The sequence below is a fragment of the Mirounga angustirostris genome, unplaced genomic scaffold (genome assembly GCF_029215605.1).
Source record: "Mirounga angustirostris isolate CCGP_5_RB_7025 unplaced genomic scaffold, mMirAng1.0.hap1 SCAF_16, whole genome shotgun sequence".
Taxonomy (NCBI): domain Eukaryota; kingdom Metazoa; phylum Chordata; class Mammalia; order Carnivora; family Phocidae; genus Mirounga; species Mirounga angustirostris.
The window spans coordinates 43,145,543-43,171,721 of NW_026991724.1; the positions used below are offsets into that span (position 1 = coordinate 43,145,543).

The window sequence follows — 26,179 nt, forward strand, 5'->3', positions numbered from 1 at the left end:
CCCGTCTCAGAGACCCGGGAGTTTCCCCTCCCCTGCTCAACGCCCCCTCCCCAGTTGCCCCTTTCCGTCTCTTCCCCGCTGCTCCCCCCTCCCGCGACCCCAGAGTAGACACCCCGCCCCCGCTCCCCTGCTTCCCCAAAGGAGCCCCACCCACCAAGACCTGCGGGCGCTCTCCCCCCGCCTCGCTCCCCCAGCCGGTGGGTGGAGGCCACTAACCGGCCTCTCACCCCTGCCCCCCATCGCCCTCAGCGTCTCCCCCTCCTGCTCCCACCGCGGGCTCTGAAGCCAGGAAACCCGAGAGGAAATGACTGAGCCCGTCTCGGTCCCCGCCCGCCAGCTCTCCCCTGGCCACACCCTCCGCCGGGACGCAGCCGCCGCCGCTGCCCTCTGTCCACGAGGCTGCGGGCTTGGGACCCCCCGGCTCTGACGTAAGTCTCGCCTGCGATCCGCCGGCGCCCGCCTCCCCTCTGCCCAGGGGCCGGGCTCAGGTGCCTGGAGGACTGCTCTTTTCGGTGCCTCTCGGCCCCCCACTCATGCTCACGTCTCCGCGCCTGCTCTTGGGCACTGCGGTGGGCTGCGGGCGCCTCTTCCTCCTGCCTCAGTCTCCCCGGCTCTCCGCCATCGCTTTCGGGCCCGGTGTCCTAGAGGTGCCCAGCATCCTGCTCTATTGTCCCTGAGGCGGTGAGGCCCCTAACACCAGCTCACTTTTTCCTCTGAGATCGGGAGTACATTACTCATTCTTCCTCTTTCTCCTCCTTGCTGACTCCTCGCCTCTGGGGACAGCCCCGGAGGGAGGCACCAGGGCCCCTGATCTACTCCTGTGCCCTGTAGGGTCAGTCTTGGTGGGGTAAGTTCTTCTCAGCTCCAGGGGTGTCCCTGTGCAGTGGCTGCTGCTGGAAGCCCCATTTGGTCTGATGCTTCTTGTTTTCTTTGGGGGCCTGCATATGGAAGAAGGGGGTGGTTGCCGGGGATCCCCCTCCACTTCTAGAACCCTCCCTCTGCCCTGGAAACCAGCTGTCAGCCCAGGCAGGGGGTCCTTGAAGTCAGAGGTGCTTGCTCTGGGTAAAGAAGGGGCTGCAAGATCCCCACGGGGCGCCGGTGTGGGGGGGTGCTGCCTGGGGCCTGCCTCAGTGACGACATGGCTGATCCCAGCTTCTGTTCACCCCATAGATGTCGCCCTCTGGTCGCCTGTGTCTCTTCACCATCGTTGGCCTGATTCTCCCCACCAGAGGTAAGGCCGGGCCCTTGTCCCCACTCTGCCCCAGAGTGTCCCACCTGGAGTGTACTGGTGGCGTGGGTGGGCACCCATGGATTTGGGTGCCCTGCCCTGTGTCTTCACCCTCCTACTGAGCCAGCACCAGGAAGTGGGGTCTTGATGAGGGGGCCAGGGTTACACCCTCTTTGGAACACCTCGCACCTGGGTGGCCGCTTCCAGTGAGTCTGGCCAGAGCCTGTCCTGCTGAGCATCCTCCATTTCACGTCCAAGAAGAACTCACTGAGTTTGATTTGGCGGGGAGATTGGTGTCAATTTTCTACTGAGCAGCCAGGAACCCTAGGCTCCCAGCAAAGCAGCTCCCTGGATACCCGGGTGATACACGATTAGGCAGAGAGGGTGACCTGGGGCCAGTCCAAGATTTGGAGGTGTCTCACCCCTGCCTGGGAAGGGTTTCCTGAAGGCAGTGCCCATGGTGGGCATTTGCAGGTGCTTTCTACATGGCAGGTGGTGCATATGTGAACTCATTTCGACTTAAGCTCTACTCTGTTATACATACGGTCATGTCCGTTTTATGGATGAGGATACTGAGGCTCAGCAAAGGAAGTGCCCTGTGCCAGAGGCTAGTGAGTAGTGAGGCTGGGATATGACCATCTTTCTTGCCCTCAGAACCCAGGACATAACCTCCACTGAAGCTGCCCCATTTGTCTTTGATAAAATGGTTTTCACGTATTCTTTCAGTCATTCACCAAGTATTCATTGAGCAGCTACTATGTGCCAGATCTTATTCTATGCACGGGGGAAACAGCAACACATAAAACAGGAGCTCACATTCTAGTTGGGAAAGACAGGCAATAAACAATCCATCAGTGAATTATATGGTACGCTAGAAGGCGGTAAGTGCTATGGAGAGAAACAGAGCAGAGTAGTGAGGATTGTTTAGATGGGGTGGCCAGGGAAGACCTCACCAGAAGGTGACATTTGGGCAGACACTCGACGGAGATGAGGGAATGAGCCCAGCAGGCATCTGGGGGATAAGTGCTGTCCAGTGAGTATGAGGAAGAGCAGGGAGGCCAGGTGGCTGGGCTGGGGTGAACAAGGGCAGGGTGGGAAGAGGAGAGGTAAGAGGCGTGACAGGAAACCAGGGGGAGGGGGGAGGGGGGAGGCCCCATGAGTACTTTGGCTTGTATTAGGAGCAAGGAGGGGGCCCTGCACCAACCAGCAGGGCCTTGACCTGACTCAGGGGTTCACAGGCTCCCCCTGGCTGCAGGTGGGGAGCAGAGGACAGGGATGAAGGCAGGGAGCCCAGGGAGGGGTGTCCAGGGCAGAGCCGATGAGGCTGGGCCGGGGCGGGAGCAATGTTGTATCCAGCCCTGACTGCGTATCAGGGAGTAGGGGAGACCCTTTCCTCTGTCGTGTCCTTTCGCCCTCTCCATAGCCCTGAGAAGCAGATTCAGTTAGTATCCCCACTTTGCAGATGAGACAGCTGAGGCTCAGACTTCACCCGCTCCAGGTCACATAGCGAGGAAGTTGCTGGAAGCAGAATTTGAGACCACAGCCCCGGCTGACTTTAGGACGTGGGTTCACTAGGCTAAATCCCCTCTTCCATCCCACAAGGATGGGCAGGGAGAGGGGCTGGAGGAAGGGTGCTGGGCCTCAGCGTTTCTTAAAACACTTCCAGGACCATGGACGGATACCCCCAATCAAGTGTCTGTCTGTCTGCGGCTCCACCAGCATGTCCTGAGCTACCACCCACAGCTTCAAAGAGGAGGGCAAGGTGGGGTTTTGGTGAGAGAAGGGGGACCAGAGGCTCCTCTCTGACTCCTCGCCCTTGATTTCCCAGGACATATATTGAAGGAGGCCACATCCGTTTCTCCAGCAGACCCAGCCAGGGTGAATGTTCATGCCCTGACGCCAGCCCCAGGTGAGGAAAGAGGGATGGATCTGTCAAGATCCTGTCACTGCAAATAACAACAGCCACAAAAAATCTCAAGCTCGGACCACTCAGGAATTTTGGGTTTGTGCAATCAGAAAGTCTGGTGATAGGCCTTCAGGCACGGCTCGGTCTAGGTGCTCAAATGATGCTATCAGGAACCTGTCTTGATCTCTCGGTTCTATCTTTCTTGTGTTGACTAGACTCTCCTTTTATGGGGCCAAGATGGCCCCTAGAGACCTGAGGCTTCCATCCTCCCTCCTAAGAAGCCAGAGGAAAGCAGATTTCCCCTTCCCCAATCCAGCAAAAGTCCCACGACTGAGCGTCCCCGACCAGTCTCAGGTAGCAAGTCCAACAGTGAGCTGATCATTGTGGCCACAGGCCAAAGCTGATTGGCCAGACCCCAGTCTCAGGTTCAACCTCCAACAAGACTGGTGCCAGCCTCACTGAATGAAGTGGACCCAGACTCAGGGAAGGGTAGTTCATAAAGTTCCAGGGGCTCTTACCAGAGGTGGATGGATTCTGAGTAGGGGGATGCGCATCTGTGGGAGGAGAGGTGCAGGCATGGCAGTTGGGCCGTTAGCAAGTGACTTGGTTAATTAAGTCATTTCAATGATATCAAAATTGAGTTGCTATGGAAATCCACCCCCCACCACCCCGTTCCTCCACCTATGGACCTTCTCCACATCTTCTCTCTCTTCTCTCCCTGTTTCCGGACTCCAGACGCAGTCTACCCAGAACCCCAGCCCACTGCTCAGACAACCCTGCAGACTGGTGGTGAGTGAGGCAGGGGGAGGGGGCGGGAGCGTGGGCCTGGGACAGACACGCTCCCTCTCTTCCTCTGACACTCCGGGTCCTTGCTTACTCATTTCAGTCCCCCAGCTCTGAATCCTCTGGCTTACTTTGTGGTGGGGCAGCCAGCCACCCACCTCCATTTCTTTAGAAACAAATCTTTTGAAATCATGAAAAATAATATGCATATCGAAACGTACAGAGCCCATAAACGTAGAACTAAAGCATATTACTCTAAATTGAACCCCTGCGTAACCGGCACCCAGCTCAAGGACTAGACCTTTGCAAACACCCCAGCAACTCCCCATGTGCCAAGGCCACTCCTTCCTTCCTTTAATCTCAGTATCTTTTGCCGTTTTTGAGTTTTCAAACCAGTTTTGAACTGTTTCTTGGAGTATAAGATAATTCAAAACGTGCTCCCCGATTTTCTCCATGAATATTTAGTGATACCATAATACATGCACATATTCTGCTTGGAAGTCATGCAAATATCACAGGCGAGATGAAATCCCTTGGTCGATCCCCATTCTCTTCTCTCCCCCTGTCTCTGAGAGGTGCCCACTGCTGGCGCTGGATGGGGAGTAGCCCCCCAGGGATGCGATTCACTCGTTGTTCCCTTTTCCTTCGCTCATCTGACCTGAGTAGGAACAACACAGGAGCAGAAGAAGGAGATCCAGACCCCAAAAATGGAGGAGACCCAGTCCCCGCAACCAACGGGAATGCATGTGCTTCTAGCAACAGATCCGAAGACCGTCAAGAGCGGCCCACAAGGTAGGGCCTGGGACTAGAAGGGCAACATACAAATTTTGTTTAATTCTCTATCTGGGTCAGCAGTTCCCCAAGTACGTTTCTCAGAGCACCCGTTTGGGGAATTGTTAATACATTTTCAAAAAACTCTGTTTTGATTTGCGGTCAAAGGTATTTGGGAAACTCTGAGTTAAAGTTAAACACATTTCTTTTTGGTGGGACTTCTTGGAGTCTTATTAACGCTCATTTGCAGTAAGCATCCCCTACAGGAGCTCCTAGTATGCCTCATTTTCCAAACCTGATGGACATGGGACTCTCTTTTGTTCAGGTTCCTTTATAGGGCTGGTACCTGGAAATGTGGGTGTAGGTGTTTCCTTTGTGTACCTCTTCATGTTAGAGCAGGAGTTTTTCAGTTGCAAAATACTGCAAATGCAACTAAAAATAAAATAGATTTATTGGCTATATGTGTTCTGTAAAGTCCAGATACGGGATTTCAGGAACAGCTGGATCAAGGTGCTCAAGCACTGTCATCATAACTGACTTGCTCTCTCTCAGCTCTGTTGTCTATGTTCTCAAGTTCTCAAGTGGCTTTTCCTCTCTTGGTGGCAAAGATAGTCCCATAGTTCTATTTAGGTCACAAACCCAGCAGATAGAGCCCATCTCTTTCTCATATCTAGCCCAAGGCATTGAATTGACTCTCACTGGCCCAGCTGGGATCACATACCCATGTCTGGCCAAAGGGAGCCAGGGAAATGGATTGCTCTGACTGCTTAGGCCTGAGTCTTGTGCCCACTCTGGGGCTGCGGAGCAGGGTCAGCCCTGTCTGAACTGCATAGGCCAGAGTCAGGGAAGAGGTAGTTCCCCTCAGGACCAGTGAGTAATTAACATTTCAGAGGCATGGTAAAGGCAGCTGAGCCGAGGTGAAGGCAGCAGGTGGGCTCCAATGCCTATCTGACCCATATTTGAGGAGCAGCCCCTACTGGAAAATACTGTAGCTTGAGCCATTCCCAGGCTGACATGCATACACAGTGGTGCAGACTGGGCACTGCACGAGAGCGTCACCTCTAAGACCATGTCATTCCCCTGGTGGATTTTATAATCGTTACAGTTTTCCAGTGATGGCAGTAAAGCATCTAATTCTGACAGAGCCTGTCTATTAGAACAATTTTACCACCGATGGAAATAAAGTGTCTTGGAGAAGAGAATTTTTCTATTTTCCACAAAAGGGGAGGTGGGGGGGTATAGTGACTGTGTCCACACTTTTCAATTGAGAAAACATTCTCACATCTCCAGATTCACTTGCTGTGAGTCCGTGTTGACCCGAATTACTCTGTGTTATGATATCATGTTCCTGATTATATGGGACAGAAATTCAGCCGGGCTGAGGGGGTCATGGAGCCAAGAGGTAAAAGACACCTCTGAGCCTCCGGCTCACTCAGAGCCTGAGCACGAACGCCCCCAGCGCCTCTCTCCCTCCTTCATCTTTGTTTCTCTTGTGCTGGATCTTGTCTTCCGCCTGGTGAAGAAATGGTTCCTGTCATCTGCAAGCTCAGAGCTCCCAGACTTCACCTAGCTGCCCCTCCGAACGTCTACTTGGAATGTGGAAGGTCCCAGGGAAGAAGGAGCCTGGGTCACATGCTCCCCCTTGTGGCCCGCATTGCAATAGAACCAGATGGACGGGGGAAAGCGGGAGCAGGCCCCCCAAAGAAAGGGGCAGCTGTTCCCAGGAGGGAGGGGTGAGAGCCAGCTACAGCTATGGGGTAACAGCGACAGCCAACATCTGCAGAGAGTTTGCTCCCTGCCGGGCCCTGTGCTAAGCTTTCCCGCCTTCACTCATTCACTGCTCACAGCCACTCTGCCTGGTAGGAACTGTTGAAACCTCATTTTACAGGAAGGCAACCGGGGCCCAGAGAGGTTACTCTGCCGGCCTTAGGCCACACAGCCCAAAGCGGCAGAACCAGAATCTGAGCCCAGGCTCTCTAGCACCAGCGTGCCTGAGCACTACACAGCACCGAGGCTGTCCTTTACATTCTCTGTGGTCTCCGCATGTCTGTCCTTGCTGCTGGTCTGGATTGAGCCTTCCCTTGGCCAAGGCTTTCCCGAACATCTCGTGATCCTTGCCTGTCGGTTCATACTTAAGAAGTGAGGTGCTGGGGCGCCTGGGTGGCTCAGTCTGCTAAGCGGCTGCCTTTGGCCCAGGTCATGATCCCAGAGTCCTGAGATCGAGCCCCGCGTCGGGCGGGCTCCCTGCTTCTCTCTCTCCCTCTGCCCTGCTCGTGCTCTCACTCTCTCTCAATCCTGGTGCTGGGCCCGTGTTCTGGAGGCGCCCCTGCCTGGCTCAGAAGGATACTATCCGTTGCTTCCCTGATTACGAGGCAGCCCAGGAGGTTCTGGGGGAGCGGGAGGGGGGCTGGGACAGTTGGTCTTAACCTGGGGGTGCAGACTCGTTCAGTATTTCCATACCTGCCATTCCTTGCTGTCCCCAGGGTAGGAGTGGGGGGCTTGCTGTGCCTGCCCACTGAGTGTGTCGATGTGGAGGAGAGTGTCCCCCGGGTACAGACATTCCGAGATGTGGTCATCCCTTGTCTCCTCCACGACTCACTTCCTCCCTCTGCCACCTTCTAGCCACGCCCTCTGCCAAACCCACTAAAGGCACCACGCTCTCCAAGAAGCAGGCTCCAGGCAAAGGCGTCAGGCCGGACCCTGTCCTCGGGCCGACTGGTCAGTAACTCCCTTCCCAGACTGGAAACTGGCTATTTCCTCTTCACTCTGTATTTCTAGCACCTGGAACCTTGCCCAGCATGAAATAGTCCTCTGTAAACATGTGGTGGGTGGATACGTGAGTTCAAGGCTGGAAGACGGCGGTGGGGGGTATAAGGTAGACACCCAATAAATGTCTGGATAGACAAATGAATCCATGGATGATTGCAGCGTGCAAACCACCCTGATGCTCAGTGGCTTAAAATGACAACCATTTATTTAACACCCAAGGCTGCAATCTGGAAGTTTTTGTCTGGGCTCAGCTGAGTGGTTCTTCTGGTCTCAGCTGCCTTACTCACGCATCTGAGATCAGTTTTGGGGTGAGCAGGGAGCTCTGTCTGCGGGACACCTTGATCTGTCCCCTTGTGGTCTTATCGTCCACTTCCCGCCCAGCGAACTCCACTGAACCGGTGGAAATGATATGCCCACAGGTCACGTAGAGAGTTCCTTCCTTCCTTCATTCAAAACATATTCACGAGCACCTACTGTGTTCTAGGTGCCAGAGATATAGCAGTGAACAAGGCGGACGAAAATCTCTTCTCTCGTGGAGCAGACATTCTAGTGGGGGATAGAGATAATAAATAATAATTATAAGAATTATGTATCAGGTGGTTTAAAGCTGCTATCAAGAGAAATAAAGCAGCGGGTGCCTGGGTGGCTCAGTCGGTTGGGCGACTGCCTTCGGCTCAGGTCATGATCCTGGAGTCCCGGGATCGAGTCCCGCATCGGGCTCCCTGCTCGGAGGAGCCTGCTTCTCCCTCTGACCCTCCCCCCTCTCATGTGCTCTCTGTCTCTCTCATTCTCTCTGTCTCAAATAAATAAATAAAATCTTTAAAAAAAAAAAGAGAGAAATAAAGCAGCATTAGGGGCAGAGGTGACTGGAGAGTATTTTCCATAAAGGGCCAAGGAGACCTCCCTGAGAAGGAGCTGAGGGGGAATCGTGTGGATGTCTGGGCAGGGGTGTTCCAGGCAGAGGCCCTGAGGTGAGAGGGGCCTGGTATGGCCACCAGCAGGGCGGCCGGCAGGGCTGGAGCATCTGGTGAGCAGGGCAGTGGGGAGCTGAGGTAGAGAGGTGGTGGGAGCCACATGGTGTCATATGAGGCTTTGGTCCTAAGTGTCCCAAGGCAGAGACCCAAGTCCCTCCCTCCCTGACTCCGCCATTCACTACTTCACTCCACAGTTTTGGCTGAACTCTGACTTGCTCCCTGTCTGTCCCCCCCCCCCCCCCAGGTTCCAGTGAGGAAAACCCCTTCTCCTACGGTAAGTTACCCATGGGAGGATGTGGGAAGAGGGAGGGAAAGAGGCAACCCTTGCTACACTCTGTCGCTTTTCTCTCTGCAGACGAGCACACTCTCCGGAAGCGGGGGCTGCTGGTCGCAGCTGTGCTGTTCATCACAGGCATTGTCATCCTCACGAGTGAGAATCGGAGCTGGGGGAGGCACCAAGCCTGGGAGGGAGGTCGCCTTGGCTTGTACTTTGACTCACGGGATCAGTTCTTGAAGCCCCCCCCCCCAGCCCAGGCAGAGTTGTTTTAAATGAAGCATATTAGCTACAGGTCCATATAAACCACGCCGGAAGTCAGCGGCTTACAGTGATCACCATTTACCTAGGGCTCAATTGTGCCCTTTGGAAATGTAGGCTGGGCTCAGCTGGGTGGTTCTTCTGGTCACAGCAGGATGGCACAGCAACGGGGAACCGTGTCCCCAAAGCTTGGAGGGGGTGACAGGAGGGAGTGGTCACGGCCAGGGGCTGGTGGGAGACAGAACTGTAGACGGGGGCCACCGGCTTGAGCTTTGGCTCCAGGGAGAGGTTTCCAGCCCCTGCCCCCCAGTAAGCCCACCAGGAGGGAGCAGGGGTAGAGGGGATCAGATACCTAATCCTCTCTCTCTGGCCACGGCCTCCCTGCCAGTTAGAAGGCGAGGGACCAGGGGATGCAGTCTCTTGCGGCGGCGGGGGTGGGGGGGGTGGGGCGGGCAGCATTGCACAGAGCTCAACGTTGTACGGGGAATGGGGGCAAAGAGAGAATAACGAGCAGAAAAACAAATTTTTCAGTTTTTTAAATGCTGCAGGTGAACTAAAACACACAGGCCACCAGTTTGCAAGCTCTCAGTGAAACCATATAGCTTACACCAGGTTTTATTCCCTCTCTTGCCCAACTTCCCCATCAGGAAAACACACACAGCCACATCTTTTCTTTGGTCTAAGGTGGGAGGCAGAACACTAAGAGCGGTGAGGAGAGATCGCTAGTGCCTCCTGCCCCACACCGAATCCAGGGCTCGAGGAACATTGCTTCTGTTGTTTATTGCTCCTGACCTTGCGCTGGGGCCCTGTCCGCACCCCCTCCCCCCGCCGTAGGAAAAGTGAGGCTCAGAGAACTGAGGGGTTTGCCCAAGGTCACACAGCACCTAAAAATCAGGGAAGGACTGGACCCAGGTCTGTGTGAGGGCAGAGCCTGAAAGTTAGCTCCCGGGCCATCAATTGTTCCGGCGAGAGTCATTTGTGTGCCCACCCTGTGCCCTGGTCCCCGCCCTTGGAGAGCTCACATCCAGTGTGGGGAGGGGGGGGATGACAGTAAACAGGTAAGTGCGTTAATGAGCAGAGTGGACACTGAGAGAGGTAATTGCCACAAGAAAAAGAAAGCAGAATAATAAGCCAAGAGGGATGGGGAGAGACACTCCCTCTAAAGAGATAAAATCAGGCCTGATGATGATGAGAAAGACGATTTAAAAAACAGGTAAAGGGAGCAGCAAGTACAAAGCCCCAGAGGCAGGAATGAGCTGAGCGTGTTGCAATAACCACAGGAAGAGGCTAGGGTGGCTGGAGCCGTGTGAGCCCGGTGGGGACTAGAAAGAGGAGAGGAGGCAAGAGTGGCAGCCAGGACATTTGTCTTCTGAAATCCCACCCCCCCATTCCCTTCGGTCAGGCCCCCTGACCCCCATGTTGTCCATTAAGCCTACCTGTCTCCTCCTACCCCGGGGCCTTTGCACTGGCCATTCCCTCTGTCTGGAACACCCTTCCTCTAGATGTCCACGTGGCTCCCCCCTCACCTCTTCCAATGAGGCCCTTCTAGTCATCGCCGTGTGGATGCCCCCAGCCCCTGGGCCTCCCTGCCTCCCTCCTGGCTTTAGTTTTCTTCTGAGCACGCATCACCATCTGATATCACTGTTCCTACACTTGACCCAGTCATTCTGCTCATTGTCAGTCTCCCCGACTAGAAAGTCAGCTCTACCAGGGCAGGGATTTTATTCATTCCTGTCCCCGGCTGTGCTCCCAGTGCCGAGGTCAGAGCCTGGCACATAGTAGGTGCTCAGTAAATATTTGCTGAATGAACGAATCACACACAAGCTCGGATGGGTTTTCAAGCTCCTCTCTGTGCGTGAGAGGCTTGAGGGACGTCACACTAGCTCTTCTCCCATGTGCTTCTCATCTCTGGCTTGGGGTTGCCCTGGAGCTTCCTGAAGGGCAGGGCTGGTGGGCCTTGTCCCCCAGCACCCAGAGCACATGCAGTAATCAATGTTGTTCCAACTCATGACCCAACGTTTTCCTTCACCCACAGGTGGCAAGTGTAGGCGGTTACCCCAATTATGCCGGAATCGTAACAGGTGAGACCATCGGAAGTAGGGGCCGGCAACCCAATCGATGGGCACCCCAAGACTGAGTCCCTACCAGCTCACCATGCCCAGCCACCTCCCTCCCCTCGCGGAGCCTACAGAATAGTCAGTAAAGCCCAGCCTGAGAGGGAAGACCCGGATGGAGCCAGAGCCGGGGCTCACGGCCCAAGGCCCCTACCCTCCCCACCCTACCCACCCAGAGGGCCGCCTGGCTCCCTGGGCACTGCCCCCCAAGCCACCCATTCTGTTCAGACGAAAAGTAAACACTGTGGTCCTTGCCCATGGTCTCTGATCATTCATGACTGGGGAGTGGAAGAAAGGGGCTGGGACTGAGGACGGGTCCCCTGAGGACTGAAGGGAGAGGGTCACAGACTCAAAAGCCAAGGCAGGGAATCCAGAGAACATGGCCTGGCTGGTGTGAGGCAAGAGGGACAGGAGGGCAGGCCACGGGGGACCCTGGCCCGTGGGAGCGTCCGCGCTGGATTCGGCCCCCGGCAGTGTGAGACCCCTGGCCTGGTGTCCCACGTGAGCTCACCCCTCACCTTGGTAGGTAGTATTGGTAACCGGCCAAGCGCAAATGGAGGTCCCGGACCCACGGGGGCCTACTTTTCTTTACACTCCAGATCCTCCCGTCACTGTGAGGGGCCCCACACATGAGTGTGGACACCCCAGCCTGCCCATCCAAACTCCACCCACACCCCCTGCCACAAAAGACTGCCTCTGGGCCACCTCTCTGTGGAGGGGAATGCCCACCAAGAAGGCCACGCAGGCCCTGGGAGGGGGCCCCAGAGCCATTCGGGCGGGGAATTCCAGGGTCCCAGGGATCCAGAGCAGAGTCCAGAAGGGGCACAGGCTCTGGTGGGCATGTCCTGAAGGCCCCGGAGAGGGGCTCCACCGGGTAAGGCCAGAGTAGGTCCTCTGAAGCGCGCGGCCGGGGGCAGAGGCCGCTCCCCCAGCGTAAGGGCCATCATGACAAAACACAGAGACAAGGTCCTGTTCACATGGGCTTGCATAACAAGAGTTCACAGACCTTGGGTCAGAGCCTAGTCGTGGGTTATGAAATCAGTTTCATGGGCTCTGAGTAGCATAAAAAAGAAGTAATAAAATAGAAAAGAAAAATACCAGAGTATATCCCAAATAATCTGATTCTTTATATACTCTTCTCACTTGTTGCCACATTTTCATCCCACCCGTATTATTTACTATTCACTTTTTCAAGAGATCACCTCCTTTTTTAACATAATACATTTATTTTAAAACAAACAATCATAGATGGAAAACCAGTACTGCTTCATGTAAGTAGAAAGTAGCCATCAGGATAAATCCAGTGAGGGGCGCCTGGGTGGCTCAGTTGGTTAAGCGTCCGACTCTTGGTTTCAGCTCAGGTCGTGATCTCAGGGTCGTGAGATCCAGCCCCGTGTCGGGCTCCGTGCTCAGCGCAGAGTCTGCTTGAGGTTCTTTCCTCCTCCCTCTTCCTCCCTCTCTGCTCCTCCCCCCGCTTGAGCTCACTCTCTCTCTCTCAAATAAAAAATAAATAGGATAGGGGTGCCTGGGTGGCTCAGTCGTTAAGCGTCTGCCTTCGGCTCAGGTCATGATCCCGGGGTCCTGGGATCAAGTCCCACATCGGGCTCCCTGCTCAGCGGGGAGCCTGCTTCCCCCTCTGCCTCTCTCTCTCTGTCTCTTATGAATAAATAAAATCTTTAAAAAAAAAAAAAGAAACCAACTCATTATTCAAATATTCTTTCCTAGACAGACTATCTTTCAGGGTAACCAAACAGTTGATGAGAAGTTTTACTTTATAAAGAGTATTTCAGGGGCGCCTGGTGGCTCAGTCATTAAGCATCTGCCTTCGGCTCAGGTCATGATCCCAGGGTCCTGGGATCGAGCCCCGCGTCGGGCTCCCTGCTCAGCGGGAAGCCTGCTTCTCCCTCTCCACTCCCCCTGCTTGTGTTCCCTCTCTCACTGTGTCTCTCTCTGTCAAATAAATAAATAAATAATCTTTAATAAATAAATAAATAAATAGGATAAATCCATTGAAAACAAACATTACATGTGATATATAGCATATGTGCATGTGTGATATGTCTTACGTATATGCACAGACGTGTATAATACATGGATGTTATATGTGTGAAATGTATAGTGTGGAATATATACATATATATTGTATATATCCAATATTTATATTCTAAAAATATTTTTGATTGGCATCTACCATCTGCTAATCAGGTGCCTAACCCATCAGGAGGGAATGTCATTCATTCATATATATATTACACACACACACACACACACACGTGAGTGGATAGAAACCATGGCATGCGTTGTGAGGGGATACCGCTCAACACTAAACGGGAGAAACTATGCGGCAACATGGAGGAATCGCAAAAGCCTTAGCCTGAGTGAAAGGAGCCAGATACCAAAGTGCCCAGACCGTCTACTACCACTTACGTGAAGTTCCGGAGCAAGCAAGACGAAGTGATGGCGATTCAAGTCAGGATAATAGTTGCTTTTACCACTATTGTGGTGCCCCTCCTATGGGGGCGGGGCGTCGACTGAGGAGAGGTGTGAGGGAACTTTCTGGAAGGACTGGAACATTCTGTGTCATGATGGTAGCACAGCTTACGTGAATGTCTTAATCGGCCAGAACTGGCTGAGTTGTACACTTAGTTTCCTGTGCTTTATTACACGTGAGTTATACCTCAAGCCCAAGCACAACAAAACTGAAAATAAGGGGCGCCTGGGTGGCTCAGTCAGTTAAGCGTCTGCCTTCAGCTCGGGTCGTGATCCCAGGGTCCTGGGATCGAGTCCCGCATCGGGCTCCCTGCTCCGTGGGGAGCCTGCTTCTCCCCCTGCCTCTCTCTCTCTCTCTGTCTCTCACGAATAAATAAATAAAATCTTAAAAAAAAAAAACCCTGAAAACAAAAAGACAGTTGCGTCTGGGGTGGTGATGACTTCTGGGCCCTGGATCAGGATTCCGAAGGTGCCATGGACGGGGTGGGGGTGGGGGGCTCACAGCTGAGGTGGAAGGAGAAGCTCCCTAAGGGGGTTGGTTCAGTTATTGTGAAAGTATAGGAAATATGTATATTGGGTTTTGCTCCCAGTTCCTGGCACAGAGCTCCTACAACCCCAGGAATTTCCTGGGTGATAGGAGCATCTTTTGTTCTGATGAGGCAAGGGATGGTAAGCTTCTAGATGGCTCTGATCACCAGAAAGACCAAGTTATGATCAGAAGCTTGAAACTTCCAGTCCCACCCCCGTCCTCTGGAGGAGGGAGAGGGGCTGGAAGTTGAGTTAATGGTCAATCATGCCTCCATGATGAAGCCTCCATAAAAATCCCCAAATTACAGGGGTCAGAGAGCAACCTGCTTGGTGAACATAGCCACGTGCTGGCAGGGGGGTGGAAACTCCCATGCTCAGGATTCTCCCAGACCTCGCCCTGTGTAGTTCTTGACCTGGTTGTCCATCTGTAGCCTTCATCATAGCCTCCATGATATAATAAACTGGTAAACATAAGTGTTTCCCTGAGTTCTACGAGCGTTCTGGTAAAGAATCAAATCCAAGGTGAGGGAATCATGGGAAGCCCCAATTTGTAGTCACATTTGACAGAAGTTGTGGGTAACCTGGGACTTACCAGCCATTGACGTCAGAAGTAGGGGAGGGGCAGTTTCATGGGACCGAGCCCTTCGCCTCTGGGGTCTGCGTTCACTCTGGTTTGTGGCAGAATTGAACTGAATTGTAGGACACCGTGCTGGGGTGACAGAGAATTGCTTGGTGTGGTGATGGTATGAGCTTAAACAAGCAGCACACAGGAGTGGAGGCAAATTTTTCCTTAGAGTCAGGTTTTGGGAATCATTTGCAAAGTCTTAGCCCTGAGCCCACTCCACCAGCCTTTCCAGAAAGCTTGTCAGCTCTTCATTCCCTAAATCAGGCCAACCCATTTTTGCTGGAAATCAACAGGAATAATCTCAAAATCTCAGTGGCTTACAATGGCAAAGGTGTGTTTGCACTCACACCTCATGCTCACCATGGATCAGCTGGGAGTGATGATGTGCCCTAAGCTGATGATGGAGAAGCCACCATCAGAAACGTCCCCGGTCATCAGTGACAGAAAGAAGAGAGAAGAAGGTGAGACACACGCTGGCTCTTGTAGCCTCTGCCAGAAGGGACACACACATCATTCCTGCTCAGATTGCATCGGCCAGAGCAAATCACACAGCCACGTTTGAGTTCAAGAGGGCAGGAAACTACGATCTTCTTATTGCGAGGGAACTGGGTATTGCCACAGAGGAAAGTAATTGCCTCACATACCAAGAATTCTGGAAGCAGAAACTGTATTCGGTGTCAAGAGACATAAGCCAGAAACAACAGTGGCTTCAACAAGGTGATTTATTTCTCCTCACAGACCTATGAAGTGTGTAGTCCGAGGCTGGAGAAGGGTTCCTTGGTGTCATAAGGGAGTAGCACTGACTTACTGCTCTGCCATCCTTAGCATGTGGCTCTAATCCTCAAGATCACAAAATGGCTGCAGGAGCCTCTGCCATCATGTCATGTTCCAGAGGAAAAAAGCAAGAAGAAAGGAAAAAGGTGTGGAGGGGAGAAGGCACCACTAGGTGAGTTTCATTCTTTCAAAAAGGGGATCTCAGGATCCCTTCCCAAAGACTTCTACTTACTTCCGATTGGCCACTTCTATCTGCAAAAAGAAATTGGGAAATGTAGTCTTTTAGCTGAGTCCATGACACCCTGAATACCATCATGGAAAACAACAGCCACAAGGAATGTGTTGATATGGTGGGGAGAATGTTGAGCTTCTCCCAAGTTAAGGATGGGGACTCAAGATATTTTTATTCAAATATGAAAGGAAAAGGTAATTCTTAAGACTGGAGTCTGTGGAGACCTCCAGGGGACAGAACACTGAATCTCAGACTTGGAAAAGACATCCAGAAATCTTTCCAGCTGTGCCCCCAATGCTCTCCAAAGGCTGTCCATCTGCTGCCCCAACCCCTTCTGGCACAAGACCCCTTTTTCTGTTGTGGTGTCTTAACTGCAGCCTCCTCCTCCGCTTTTACATCAGGGGAGAGACGGGTTGCCAAGACCTAATGGAATTGCTCTCAGAATGCAGCCAGCCTCCCGAGTACAATACTGACAAGATTCTTGTTCTGGAAGAATTAAGGCCAAATCACACTAACTGGAAGGAATCTGCTTTCTTCACATGAGACTCACGCTTTTTTGGGGGCTGTTGGGAGGGACTTCCAATGCTTCAGTGAGGTGTTGCTTTTAGGGAGGTTGGTGAGTCGGTGAGCTCCTGCTGGTGGGGAGATTAAGCGGCCTTTGAAAACACCCCGTGAGGTGGCTCTGCGATGTGGTCCACTGGGCCAGGTTACATGACATTTCCCAGCATTCCCCTCCCTGTACGCTTCTGGTTAGGGTGGGCCGCAAGAGATGTTCTTGTGGGGGATTTGCGGGGTCGAGGTTGGAACGGCAACCATTTCGTGGCTTACACTAGCGGTCGCTTATCTGCGACTCATCTCTTTGGTAGAAGGCAGCAGCTGGGCGTGTATGTGTTCCAACCCCCCTCTTTCAGCTCCTCCAACTCCTGCACCAGCTGCGTGCCTAGCCCTGCGATGGGGGCTCTGGCTTCCGTGGGACATTGTACCACCAAGGTGACAGGCAATTGGTTCTCTGATCTAATTAGATTTAAAGCCGTCAATGACCCTGTTTTCAGGGGTAAAGGGGACACTGATAGTCCATGGCACGAAATGGCAAGCAGTCACTCAGATCAGTACCAGTAACTGCCTGTATCGGGAGGCAAGGCTCTGGGGGAACCAAGTATTTGCTTCCATAGGATGTTTTAGTAAAAATAAGGTGTGTAATGAGTTGGCTGGTTGCCTCTAACCGTGCTGGAAAACGTGGGGAAAGAAAATGGTGACCTCAGAGCTTTATATCCCCACAGCTCAAGTGCTGTCCGAGGGACTTGAATGTTTCTGTGACTGCAAAGAGAGAAACTCTTATTTCCCACAGAGACAGGGCCAAGAGTTCTGAAGACCACGCTCAAAGTGAATTCCTGTGGGTGGCCGAGTTACAATTCCCAACCAACTTCCAACCTCACAGGGTCCTTTTGTTAATGCCAGGGCATTGAATGGGAAGAAACAGGAGCCCCCCAAATTGGGATTGGCTTTGGGATATATGGGCAGATTCTAACAAGGCTGCCGAGTCTCCTTTGCCCATCGAGTGAGCCTGCACCCCTGCCTGGGGAGGTTAGTCTCCTCTTGCTTGAAGAAATTGTAATGGCCTTCCCTAAGGTAGCTGCCTTGCAAGGAGCTGCTCACCCTCCTCCGACCTTTTCTGGCCTCTAAGACCTATACCCAGACTCAAGTCTCAACAGAACCCAAAGGGCGGGGAGCAAGATAGGACCCGTGAGGAGATCACCAGGACAGTTGCCAATTTCCATTTGCCAATTTATATCAACAGAAAACTGCAGAATGTGTATGGAAATGGGTCTTTGGTGTGCTGATTCAAGGTGGTGGCAGAATATAAAGTTGGATCAGGCCAAATGTATTGATTTGGCCCACTAAGCAGAGATTCTGGCTTCCATGTTCGGACGTAAAGGTCTAAGAATATCTCTGATGGCTTGCTGCTTGGTTGTTTGACTGACCTCTGTACCCATGAGTCAGCAAACCTTTTCTGTAAAAGGCTAAATAGTATGTTTTAGGGTTTATAGACCAGTGTCAGCTTCAGCTCTGGCCTTAGAGTGGAAAAGCAGCCAAAGACAATTTGTAAAGGAATGAGCATGGCTGTGTCCCAATATGTTTATTTATGGACACTGAAATGTGAATTTTGTATCATTTGCATGTGTCATACAATATTATTCTTCTTTTGATTTTATTTCAATTAAAAAATGTGAAAACTGGGACGCCTGGGTGGTTCAGTGGGGTAAGAGTCTGCCTTTGACTCAGGTTGTGATCCCAGGGTCCTGGGACCGAGCCCTGCGTCGGGCGCTGTGTCTAGCACCAAGTCTGCTTGTCCCTCTCCCTCTCCTCCTCCCCCTTCTCGTGTGTTTTCTCTCTCTCTCTCAAATAAATTTAAAAAAAATGTGAGAGCCATTTTTAGCCTGCAGGCCATGCAAAACAGCACTAGATTTGGTCTCTGGGCTATAGTTTGCTGATTCCTGCTATAAAGGACGGTATCCAAAAGGCTTGCGACCTAAAGGACACTATGCCAAGTAAAATAAGCCAGACACAAGAGAAATAAATACTGCATATCACTTGTAAGTGGAATCTATAAAAATCAAATTCATAAAAGCAGAGAGTGGAGTGGTGGTTGCCAGATGCTGGGGGATGGGAGAAATGGGGAGATGTTGGTCAAAGGGCACAAAGTTCCAATTATACTAGTAAATTCTAGAGATCTAATGTACAGCACAGTGACCATGGTTAATAATACTGCGTTTATTACAGTAATACTGAATTTTGCCAAGAGAGTCGATCTTAGGTGTTCTTAGCACACACACACACAAAGGTGATAAAAATGTTAGCTTGATTGTGGTAATTATTTCACGATATATACATATATCAAAACAACACATTGTACACCTTAAATATATAGAAGTTTTATTTGTCAATGATACCTCGGTAAAGCTGGAAAGAAACCCACACAGGCTTAGAAAGATTGGAATGCTGAGTGGCTTTGTCATTTAAGACTTGCTTATACACACGCAGCGGAGGGGGGGGTTGTTAAAGAGCCACAATGATATCACTGTCATTAGCTGTCATGTGGCTGTCAGAAAGAAATTCATAGGAAGGAGTCCTAGCGTCTTTTTTTTTTTTTTTAAGATTTTATTTATTTATTTGACAGAGAGAGACACAGCGAGAGCAGGAACACAAGCAGGGGGAGTGGGAGAGGGAGAAGCAGGCTTCCCACGGAGCAGGGAGCCCGATGCGGGGCTCGATCCCAGGACCCTGGAATCATGACCTGAGCCGAAGGCAGACGCTTAACGACTGAGCCACCCAGGCGCCCAGGAGTTCTAGCGTCTTTGAAGAGCCCTATGGTGGCTCTTCTTTGAAGGTCAGAAATTCTAGTGGAAATGGCTGTCCTTGAACTGGGATCTCTAAATGCAATAGGCATGACAGAACCAGAGGTGGCAGGGATCCTGGGGGCACTTACACACCAAAGATAATATGATATGGTTCCCACAGTGGATAGTGAAGCCCAACCAGTAATGAGAATAGTCTGACTTGCAGAGCTCATTGGCATTTCCTAGTTTGTCACGGCATCCTTTGAAATGAAATAGGCGGGCAGCCTCCTAAAGCCTTGCTTGATCCAAATTAGTGGATGAGTTCTGGGTCTAGTGAATGAATTCTGAGCGATTGAATGACCAAAACAGAGTCAGGGCACCTCAATCCTACACTTGAGCCTTTGATGAAAGGAGGGGCCAGGTTCCTTGGAGGAAGGACCCTGTTACACTGCCCAAAATGTATGCTGTTAATCTTTCTCCTAGCTCTCCAAGGAGACCCGTGGCCATTTACCAGGCAGCTGTACACTGGGGGAAAGGAAATAATCAGATTTTCCAAGCATGACTGGACACTGGATGGGAACTGACTCTAGTTCCTGGAACCTCAGGAGCTAGCTAGTGGTTCACCAGTCAGAGTGGGGCTATGGGGATCAGGTTGGGGGAAGTTCTGTTTCACAAAAGGCCTAACTGGTCATTGAATCCATCCTGTGGATATTTGCTCAATGCTGAAATGCATAATTGGAATAAACATATTGAGCAATTAGAAGAATTGCAACATTGGTTCCCTGAACCATGGAGTTGAGGGATATAATGGTGGGAAGAGCCAAGTGGAAGCCACTAGAATTCTCTCTGCCTATGCAAATACTAAACCAAAAGCAATACCACATTCCTGGAGGGAGTGCAGAGATTGGTGCCACCATTAAGACTTGAAAGATGCAAGAGTGGTGACTCACCATGACCCCATCAACTTGCCTATCTGGCCCGTGCAAGAAGACAGAGAGATCTGGGAGGATGACAGTGGATTATCATAAATGTAAGCAGATGGTGGCTCCGATTGCTGCTATTGTTCCAAATGGGGTTTCATTGCTGGAGCAATTCACACACCTCCTGGGACCTGTTATACAGTTATTGATCTGGAAAATGTGTTGTTGTTGTTGTTGTTGTTTTTTAAAGATTTTATTTATTTATTTGAGACAGAGAGAATGAGAGACAGAGAGCATGAGAGGGAGGAGGGTCAGAGGGAGAAGCAGACTCCCTGCCGAGCAGGGAGCCCGATGCGGGACTCGATCCTGGGATTCCTGGATCATGACCTGAGCCGAAGGCAGTCGCTTAACCAACTGAGCCACCCAGGCGCCCTGTTTTTTTAATCTATACCTGATAGTAAAGACCATCAGAAGAAGTTTATTTTCAGCTGGCAAAGCTAGAAACATCTTTACCATCCCAGCTCGGAGGTATACCAGTGCTCCATCCCTATGTCCTAAGATGGTCTGGACTGAGTTTAGTCACCTTCCTTTTCCACAGGACATCATGCTGGCCCATTACATGGATGGTATTATGATGATGGGATCTGATGAGCAAGAAGTAGCCACCACTTTAGACACATTGGTAAGACAACTGCATGCCAGAGATTGGGAAATAAATCCTACCTACAAAAATTTGTGGCCTGTCACTTCAGTGAATGTTCTTGGGCTCCAGTGATTTGAGGGATGTTGAGCTATCCCTTCCTGGGTGAAGGCAAAGTTGCTGCCCACGGCCCCTCCTGATCCTGAAAGAGAGGCACAATGCTGGGGAGCCTCTTTGGATTTGGGAGTCCGCATATACCCAACTTGGGAATACTGCCGTAATCCGTTTACTGAGTAACCTGGAAAGCTTCCAGTTTTGAGTGGGATCCAGAATGAGAGAAAGCTCTGCAACAGATTCGGGCTGATATGGTGATGCTTGAAGTGTCAGTGGTAGATAGGGATGCTGTTTGGAGACTGGCAGCCCCCTCCCTATCTGTGAATCGCAGCATAGACCTCTAGGATTTTGGAGCAATGTCAGGTCATTCTCTGAAAATAATTATTCTACCTTTGAGAAACAGTTCTTGGCTTTCTACTGGGCTTTAGTAGAAGCTAAATATTTGACCCCAGGCCACTAAGATACTATGCAAATGGAGCTACCTACCATTACCTGTTGTACGACCCAGGAAGTCGCAAAGCTAGGCATGCGCAGCAGCGATCTGTGGAAGTGGTTTATACAAGATGGCTCTAGCAGGTCATAAAGCAATAAGTACTTTGCCCGAGGAAGTTGCCCCGATGTCCAGATCCATGATTCCTGCTTCAACGCCTTCTGGATCTCAAACTTCACCTATGGCTAATGGGGAGTTCTCTATGACCAGTTGACTGTGAAGAAAACAAAACAAAACAAAAACCTCAGGTTTTGCAAATAGTAAAACTCTGGTGACATAAAACTCTGGTTTACAGGACAGTTCTGAAGGACATGGAGGCACCACCTAAAAGTGGACAGCTGCATCACTGCAGCCCCGTTCTGGGCACCCTTGAAGGATGGGGGTAAAGGGAAATTTTGCCAATTGGCAGAAATTTGAGCAATGCACCTGGTTGCCCATTTGGACCGAAAGAAGAGGATGCCCAGAAATACGGATCTGTATCAATTCATTAGTTGTGACTAATGGTTTGGCTAGATGGTCAGAGACTGCTACAAAGAGGTCTGGGGAGGAGATAAGAAAATAGAGCTCTCCAGAAGAGAAGGAGAACTGTGTCCCATGTGGATGCTCACCAGAGTGACCTCAGAAAATAAAATTTTACTTTAAAAAAAAAAAAAAAAAAAAAAAGAAAATAAAATTTTAGGAAGATAGGAGAAGCCATTTTGTGGACACCAGTCAGCCACTTTCCCCAGCCACTCCTGTCATTACCCAGCCAGCTCATTAACCACGCAGCCAGGGTGGGCAGCCAGGGGAACTGTGCATGGGATCCACACGAGAACTTCTGCTCACAAAGGCTGATCTGGCTACTGCCACTGGTAAGAGCCCAATCTGCTAGCAGCAAAGACCAGCACTAAATCCCCGGATCTGGCACCGTTCCTCAAGAGGATCAGTCAGCTTGATGATGGCAGGCTGATTACATCCAACTGCTTCCCTCATGGAAAGAGCAGCACTTTTTTTTTTTAATAACCGCTTTCTTATAATTTATATACCATACAATCCACATCTTTGAAGTGTACCAGCTAATGGTTTTTAGTATATTCACAGGTATGTACAACCTTCACCACAACCAATGTTAGGGCATTGTCATCACCCCACAAAGAAACCCCGGGAGGATTCTGGGAAGATGGCAGAGTAGGTCACACCTACCTGGAGAGCAATTGCACTGGCAGACTCATTTTGGAACTCTGGAAACTCCTGAAGCCTGCAAACTTCCAGAGGAAGGCTAGGATGGTAAATTGTGGTGCGTTTTCATCAATTTCAGCTCTTAGCAGAGTCAGGGCTACCCAGCCCGCAGCCCCGTGGCCGGCAGCTGTACCCATGTTCCTGCTGCAGCTTGCACACACCCTGCAAGACCAAAGTGGGCAAAAAGCACCTTGTCCTCCAAATATAGAGGATCAGTGGTCTGATCGCTGACTGCCACTTCTTTTTCCTTCTTTCCTTTCCTTTCTTTCCTCTCTTTTCTTCTCTTTCTTCTTTCTCTTCTTTCTTTTCTTTTCTCTTTCTTTCTTTTTTTAGTTTCAGAGGTAGAATTTAGTGATTCATCAGTGGCATATAACACCCAGTGCTCATTATATCAAGTGCCCTCCTTAATGCCCATCACCCAGTTATTGTTCCCCCCACCCACCTCCCCTCCAGCAACCCTCAGTTTGTGTCTAGAGTTCAGTGTCTCTTATGGTTTGCCTCCCTCTCAATTTTCATCTTATTTTATTTTTCCTTCCCTTGCCCTATGTGCATCTGTTTTGTTTCTTAAATTCTACATATGAGTGAAATGATGTGGCATTTGTCTTTCTCTGACTGACCTACTTCACTTAGCATAATACCCTCTAGTTCCATCCACGTTGATGCAAATGGCAAGAGTTCGCTCTTTTTGATGGCTGAGTAATATTCCATTGTGTATATATGGACCACATCTTCTTTATCCATTCATCTGTTGATGGACATCTGGGCTCTTTCCACAGTTTGGCTATTGTGGACATGGCTGCTATAAACATTGGGGTGCACGTGTCCCTTCGGATCATTGTATCCTTTGGATAAATCCCTAGTAGTGCAGTTGCTGGGTCATAGGGTAGCTCTATTTTTAACTTTTTGAGGAGCCTCCGTACTGTGTTCCAGAGACTGCTGTTTCTGGTCACAGAGGTGCAGAGAGAGGCAGGCCGCCCTATTGCTGCACTTCTCCCCATTGTTCCAGCTTCTTCCTCTCCAGCTGCAGTGACTTCCAGGGGATTTAAAGAGCTGGTGCCTTTTTATCCCCACCTTCGTTTGTCTCTTTTTCCCCTTTTGGGAGCCAGATAGTAAAGACTAGGACATTCAAAAACAATTGCATATACAGGAGAGATGCAAGGTCAGAAAAGACCTCAGAAGATTTTAAGTTTACACCCCAGTCTGATCCTTAGCACAGAAACAGCCTATAACAATTAAAAAAAAAAAAGGAAAAACCAATAACAAAAAAGAGCAAACCCTGGGGATGAGGAGAATCTGATTTCCAGTTACTACATTATCAGATTTAAATGTCCATTTTTTTAACAACAACAATAAAAAAGTCACAAGGCATACAAAGGAACAAGAAAGCATGACCCATTCATTTTTTTTTAAGATTTTTTTTTTTTTTTGACAGAGAGACAGAGCCAGAGAGCACAAGCGGAGGGAATGGCAGGGGAGAGGGAGAAGCAGGCCCTGCACTGAGCAGTGAGCCTGACGTGGGGCTTGATCCCAGATCCCTGGGATTCCGACCCAAGCCGAAGGCAGACGCTGAACCACCTGAGCCACCCAGGTGCCCCAGCATGACCCATTCAAAGGAAAAAATAAGGGACGCCTGGGTGGCTCAGTTGGTTAAGCTACTGCCTTTGGCTCAGGTCATGATCTCAGGGTCCTGGGATCAAGCCCCACATCGGGCTCCCTGCTCGGCGGGAAGCCTGCTTCTTCCTCTCCCACTCCCCCTGCTTGTGTTCCCTCTCTCGCTGTCTCTCTCTCTGTGTCAAATAAATAAATAAAATCTTAAAAAAAAAAAAAAAAGGAAAAAATAAAGCAACCATAACTGCCCCTGAAAAATGTCTGGTGGCAGATCTAATAGACAAAGACTTTAAAACAACTGCCTTAAAGAAGCTCAAACAACTAAAAGAATATGTGGGGAAAGTCAACATGTATGAGCAAAATGGAAATGTCAATAAAGACAGAAAACCTGAAAAGAAACCTAAAAGAAATTCTAGAACTAAAATGTATAATAGCAGAAATGAAAAGTTCACTAGGGGGATTCAATGGCAGATTTGAGCAGACAGAAAAAGAACTGGTGAATTCGAAGACAGGACAATGGAAATTACTGAGTCTGAGGAACAGAAAGTAAAAAAGATCGAAAGGCGAACAGAGCCTAAGTGACCTACGGAACAACATCAAGTGGGCCAATATACACATTGTGGGAGTGCCAGAAGGAGAAGAGAGAAAGGGGCAGAGAGCATATTTGAAGAAATAATGGCCGAAAACTTCCCAAATTTGATGAAAGACATGAATATAAGCATCTAAGAATCTCAACAAACTCTAAGCAAAGTGAACTCAAAGAGACCCACACTGAAACACTTTACAATCAAACTTTCAAAAGCCAAAGAAACGTGCATTGGTGGTATAGTGGTGAGCACAGCTACCTTCCCAAAGCCAAAATAAAAATGATAGGATCTTGAAAGCAGCAAGAGAGAAATGACTTGTCACATACAGGAGATCCTCAATGCAATTATCAGCAGATTTCTCATCAGATGGAAGACAGAAGGCAGTGGGCTGATATATTCAAAGTTCTAAAAGAAAAAACAACAGCAACAAAAACCCTGTTAACCAAGAATTCCATATCCAGCAATTGTCTTTCAAAAATGAGAACAAAATGAAAACATTCTCATATTTAAAAAGTAAGCCGAGGGAGTTTGTTCCTCCACAAGAGGTGATCCTGTGGGGTGATATGAAAAGCCCTCGACAACACCTGGAAACCATCTAAGGAAATGAAGGAGATCTTAATAAAAGTAAATACGTGGTGAGATTCTGTACCCAATTCTGACATGTGGGTTCCCCCCTCTCCCCCGCACCAAGCAATTCTTCAACAGCAGCTGGGTGTCCTACAATTTCATGATTTTGACACTATCTACTCTGAAATAGCATCAGATTCCACAGGTTAAGGGCTCTGTCCAACAACACTGCATCCCCTTCAGATGCCAACTGGCAGTTCAGGTTGTCGCCTGTGCTTCTGAGAGACTGGCTATATAAATCAGAAGTTCACAACCTCCTCCTTGGGTTCAGTGAGTGTGCTAGAGGGGCTCACAGAACTCAGGGAAACATTTTACTTACCAGAATACTGGTTTATTACTGGTTATAAAAGGATATAACTCAGGAAGAGCCAGATAGAAGAGATGCATAGAGCAAGGTATGGGGAGGGGGGTGTGGAGCTTCCATGCTCTCTCTGAGTACATCACTTTCCCCAGATGTCCATGCCTTCACCCACCCAGAAGCTCTCTGAACTCCATCATTTTGGGTTTTTATGGAGACTTCATTACATAGGCAAGGCTGACTACTGGTGATTCAACTCAACCTCCAGCCCCTTCTCTTCCCAGGAGGTGGGGTGGTAAGATGGAAATTTCCAAATCTCTAGTTACGTGATTGGCTCCACTGGCAGTCATCTCTCATCCTTAGGCATGGTCCAAGAATCACCTCATTAACATAACAAAAGACATCTTTATCACTCTGTCTGAGGATTTTAGGAGCTCTGTGCCAGGAATGGGATGGAAACCACACATTTCATATTATCAATCACAATATCACACATGGCCAATTAATAAGCTAATATTATTTTAATAATGATTTATAAGCGTACTTTTTGTTTGCTATATTATCTGAGAGACATTTTAAAAAATTATTAGTCTAAAAGCTAGTGTTATTG

At 50.1% G+C, this 26,179-nt stretch overlaps 1 protein-coding gene and 1 long non-coding RNA gene across 5 annotated transcripts; both read left to right on the plus strand.

Moving 5' to 3' along the window:
* The first annotated feature begins 274 nt into the window (after positions 1–274).
* On the plus strand, positions 275–11,335 carry FXYD5 (FXYD domain containing ion transport regulator 5). 4 transcript variants are annotated; one of them, XM_064581925.1, is made up of 9 exons: positions 279–428; positions 1,171–1,231; positions 3,057–3,137; positions 3,870–3,923; positions 4,584–4,709; positions 7,311–7,406; positions 8,676–8,705; positions 8,787–8,861; positions 11,002–11,335. In XM_064581925.1, exons 2-9 carry the CDS (start codon positions 1,171–1,173, stop codon positions 11,049–11,051), a joined length of 573 nt encoding a protein of 190 aa, XP_064437995.1. In that variant the 5' UTR covers positions 279–428; the 3' UTR covers positions 11,052–11,335. The 4 variants fall into 4 exon arrangements, with proteins under 4 accessions (XP_064437997.1, XP_064437995.1, XP_064437996.1 ...); XM_064581926.1 differs by lacking the exon at positions 279–428 and adding an exon at positions 488–681; XM_054511355.2 differs by lacking the exon at positions 279–428 and adding an exon at positions 767–847.
* Positions 11,336–15,358: 4,023 nt separating this feature from the next.
* LOC135362832 (uncharacterized) lies at positions 15,359–25,285 on the plus strand. Its single transcript, XR_010408130.1, has 2 exons — positions 15,359–15,669; positions 20,586–25,285. It is a non-coding gene; the product is annotated as an uncharacterized LOC135362832 (long non-coding RNA).
* The last annotated feature ends 894 nt before the right edge of the window (positions 25,286–26,179 follow it).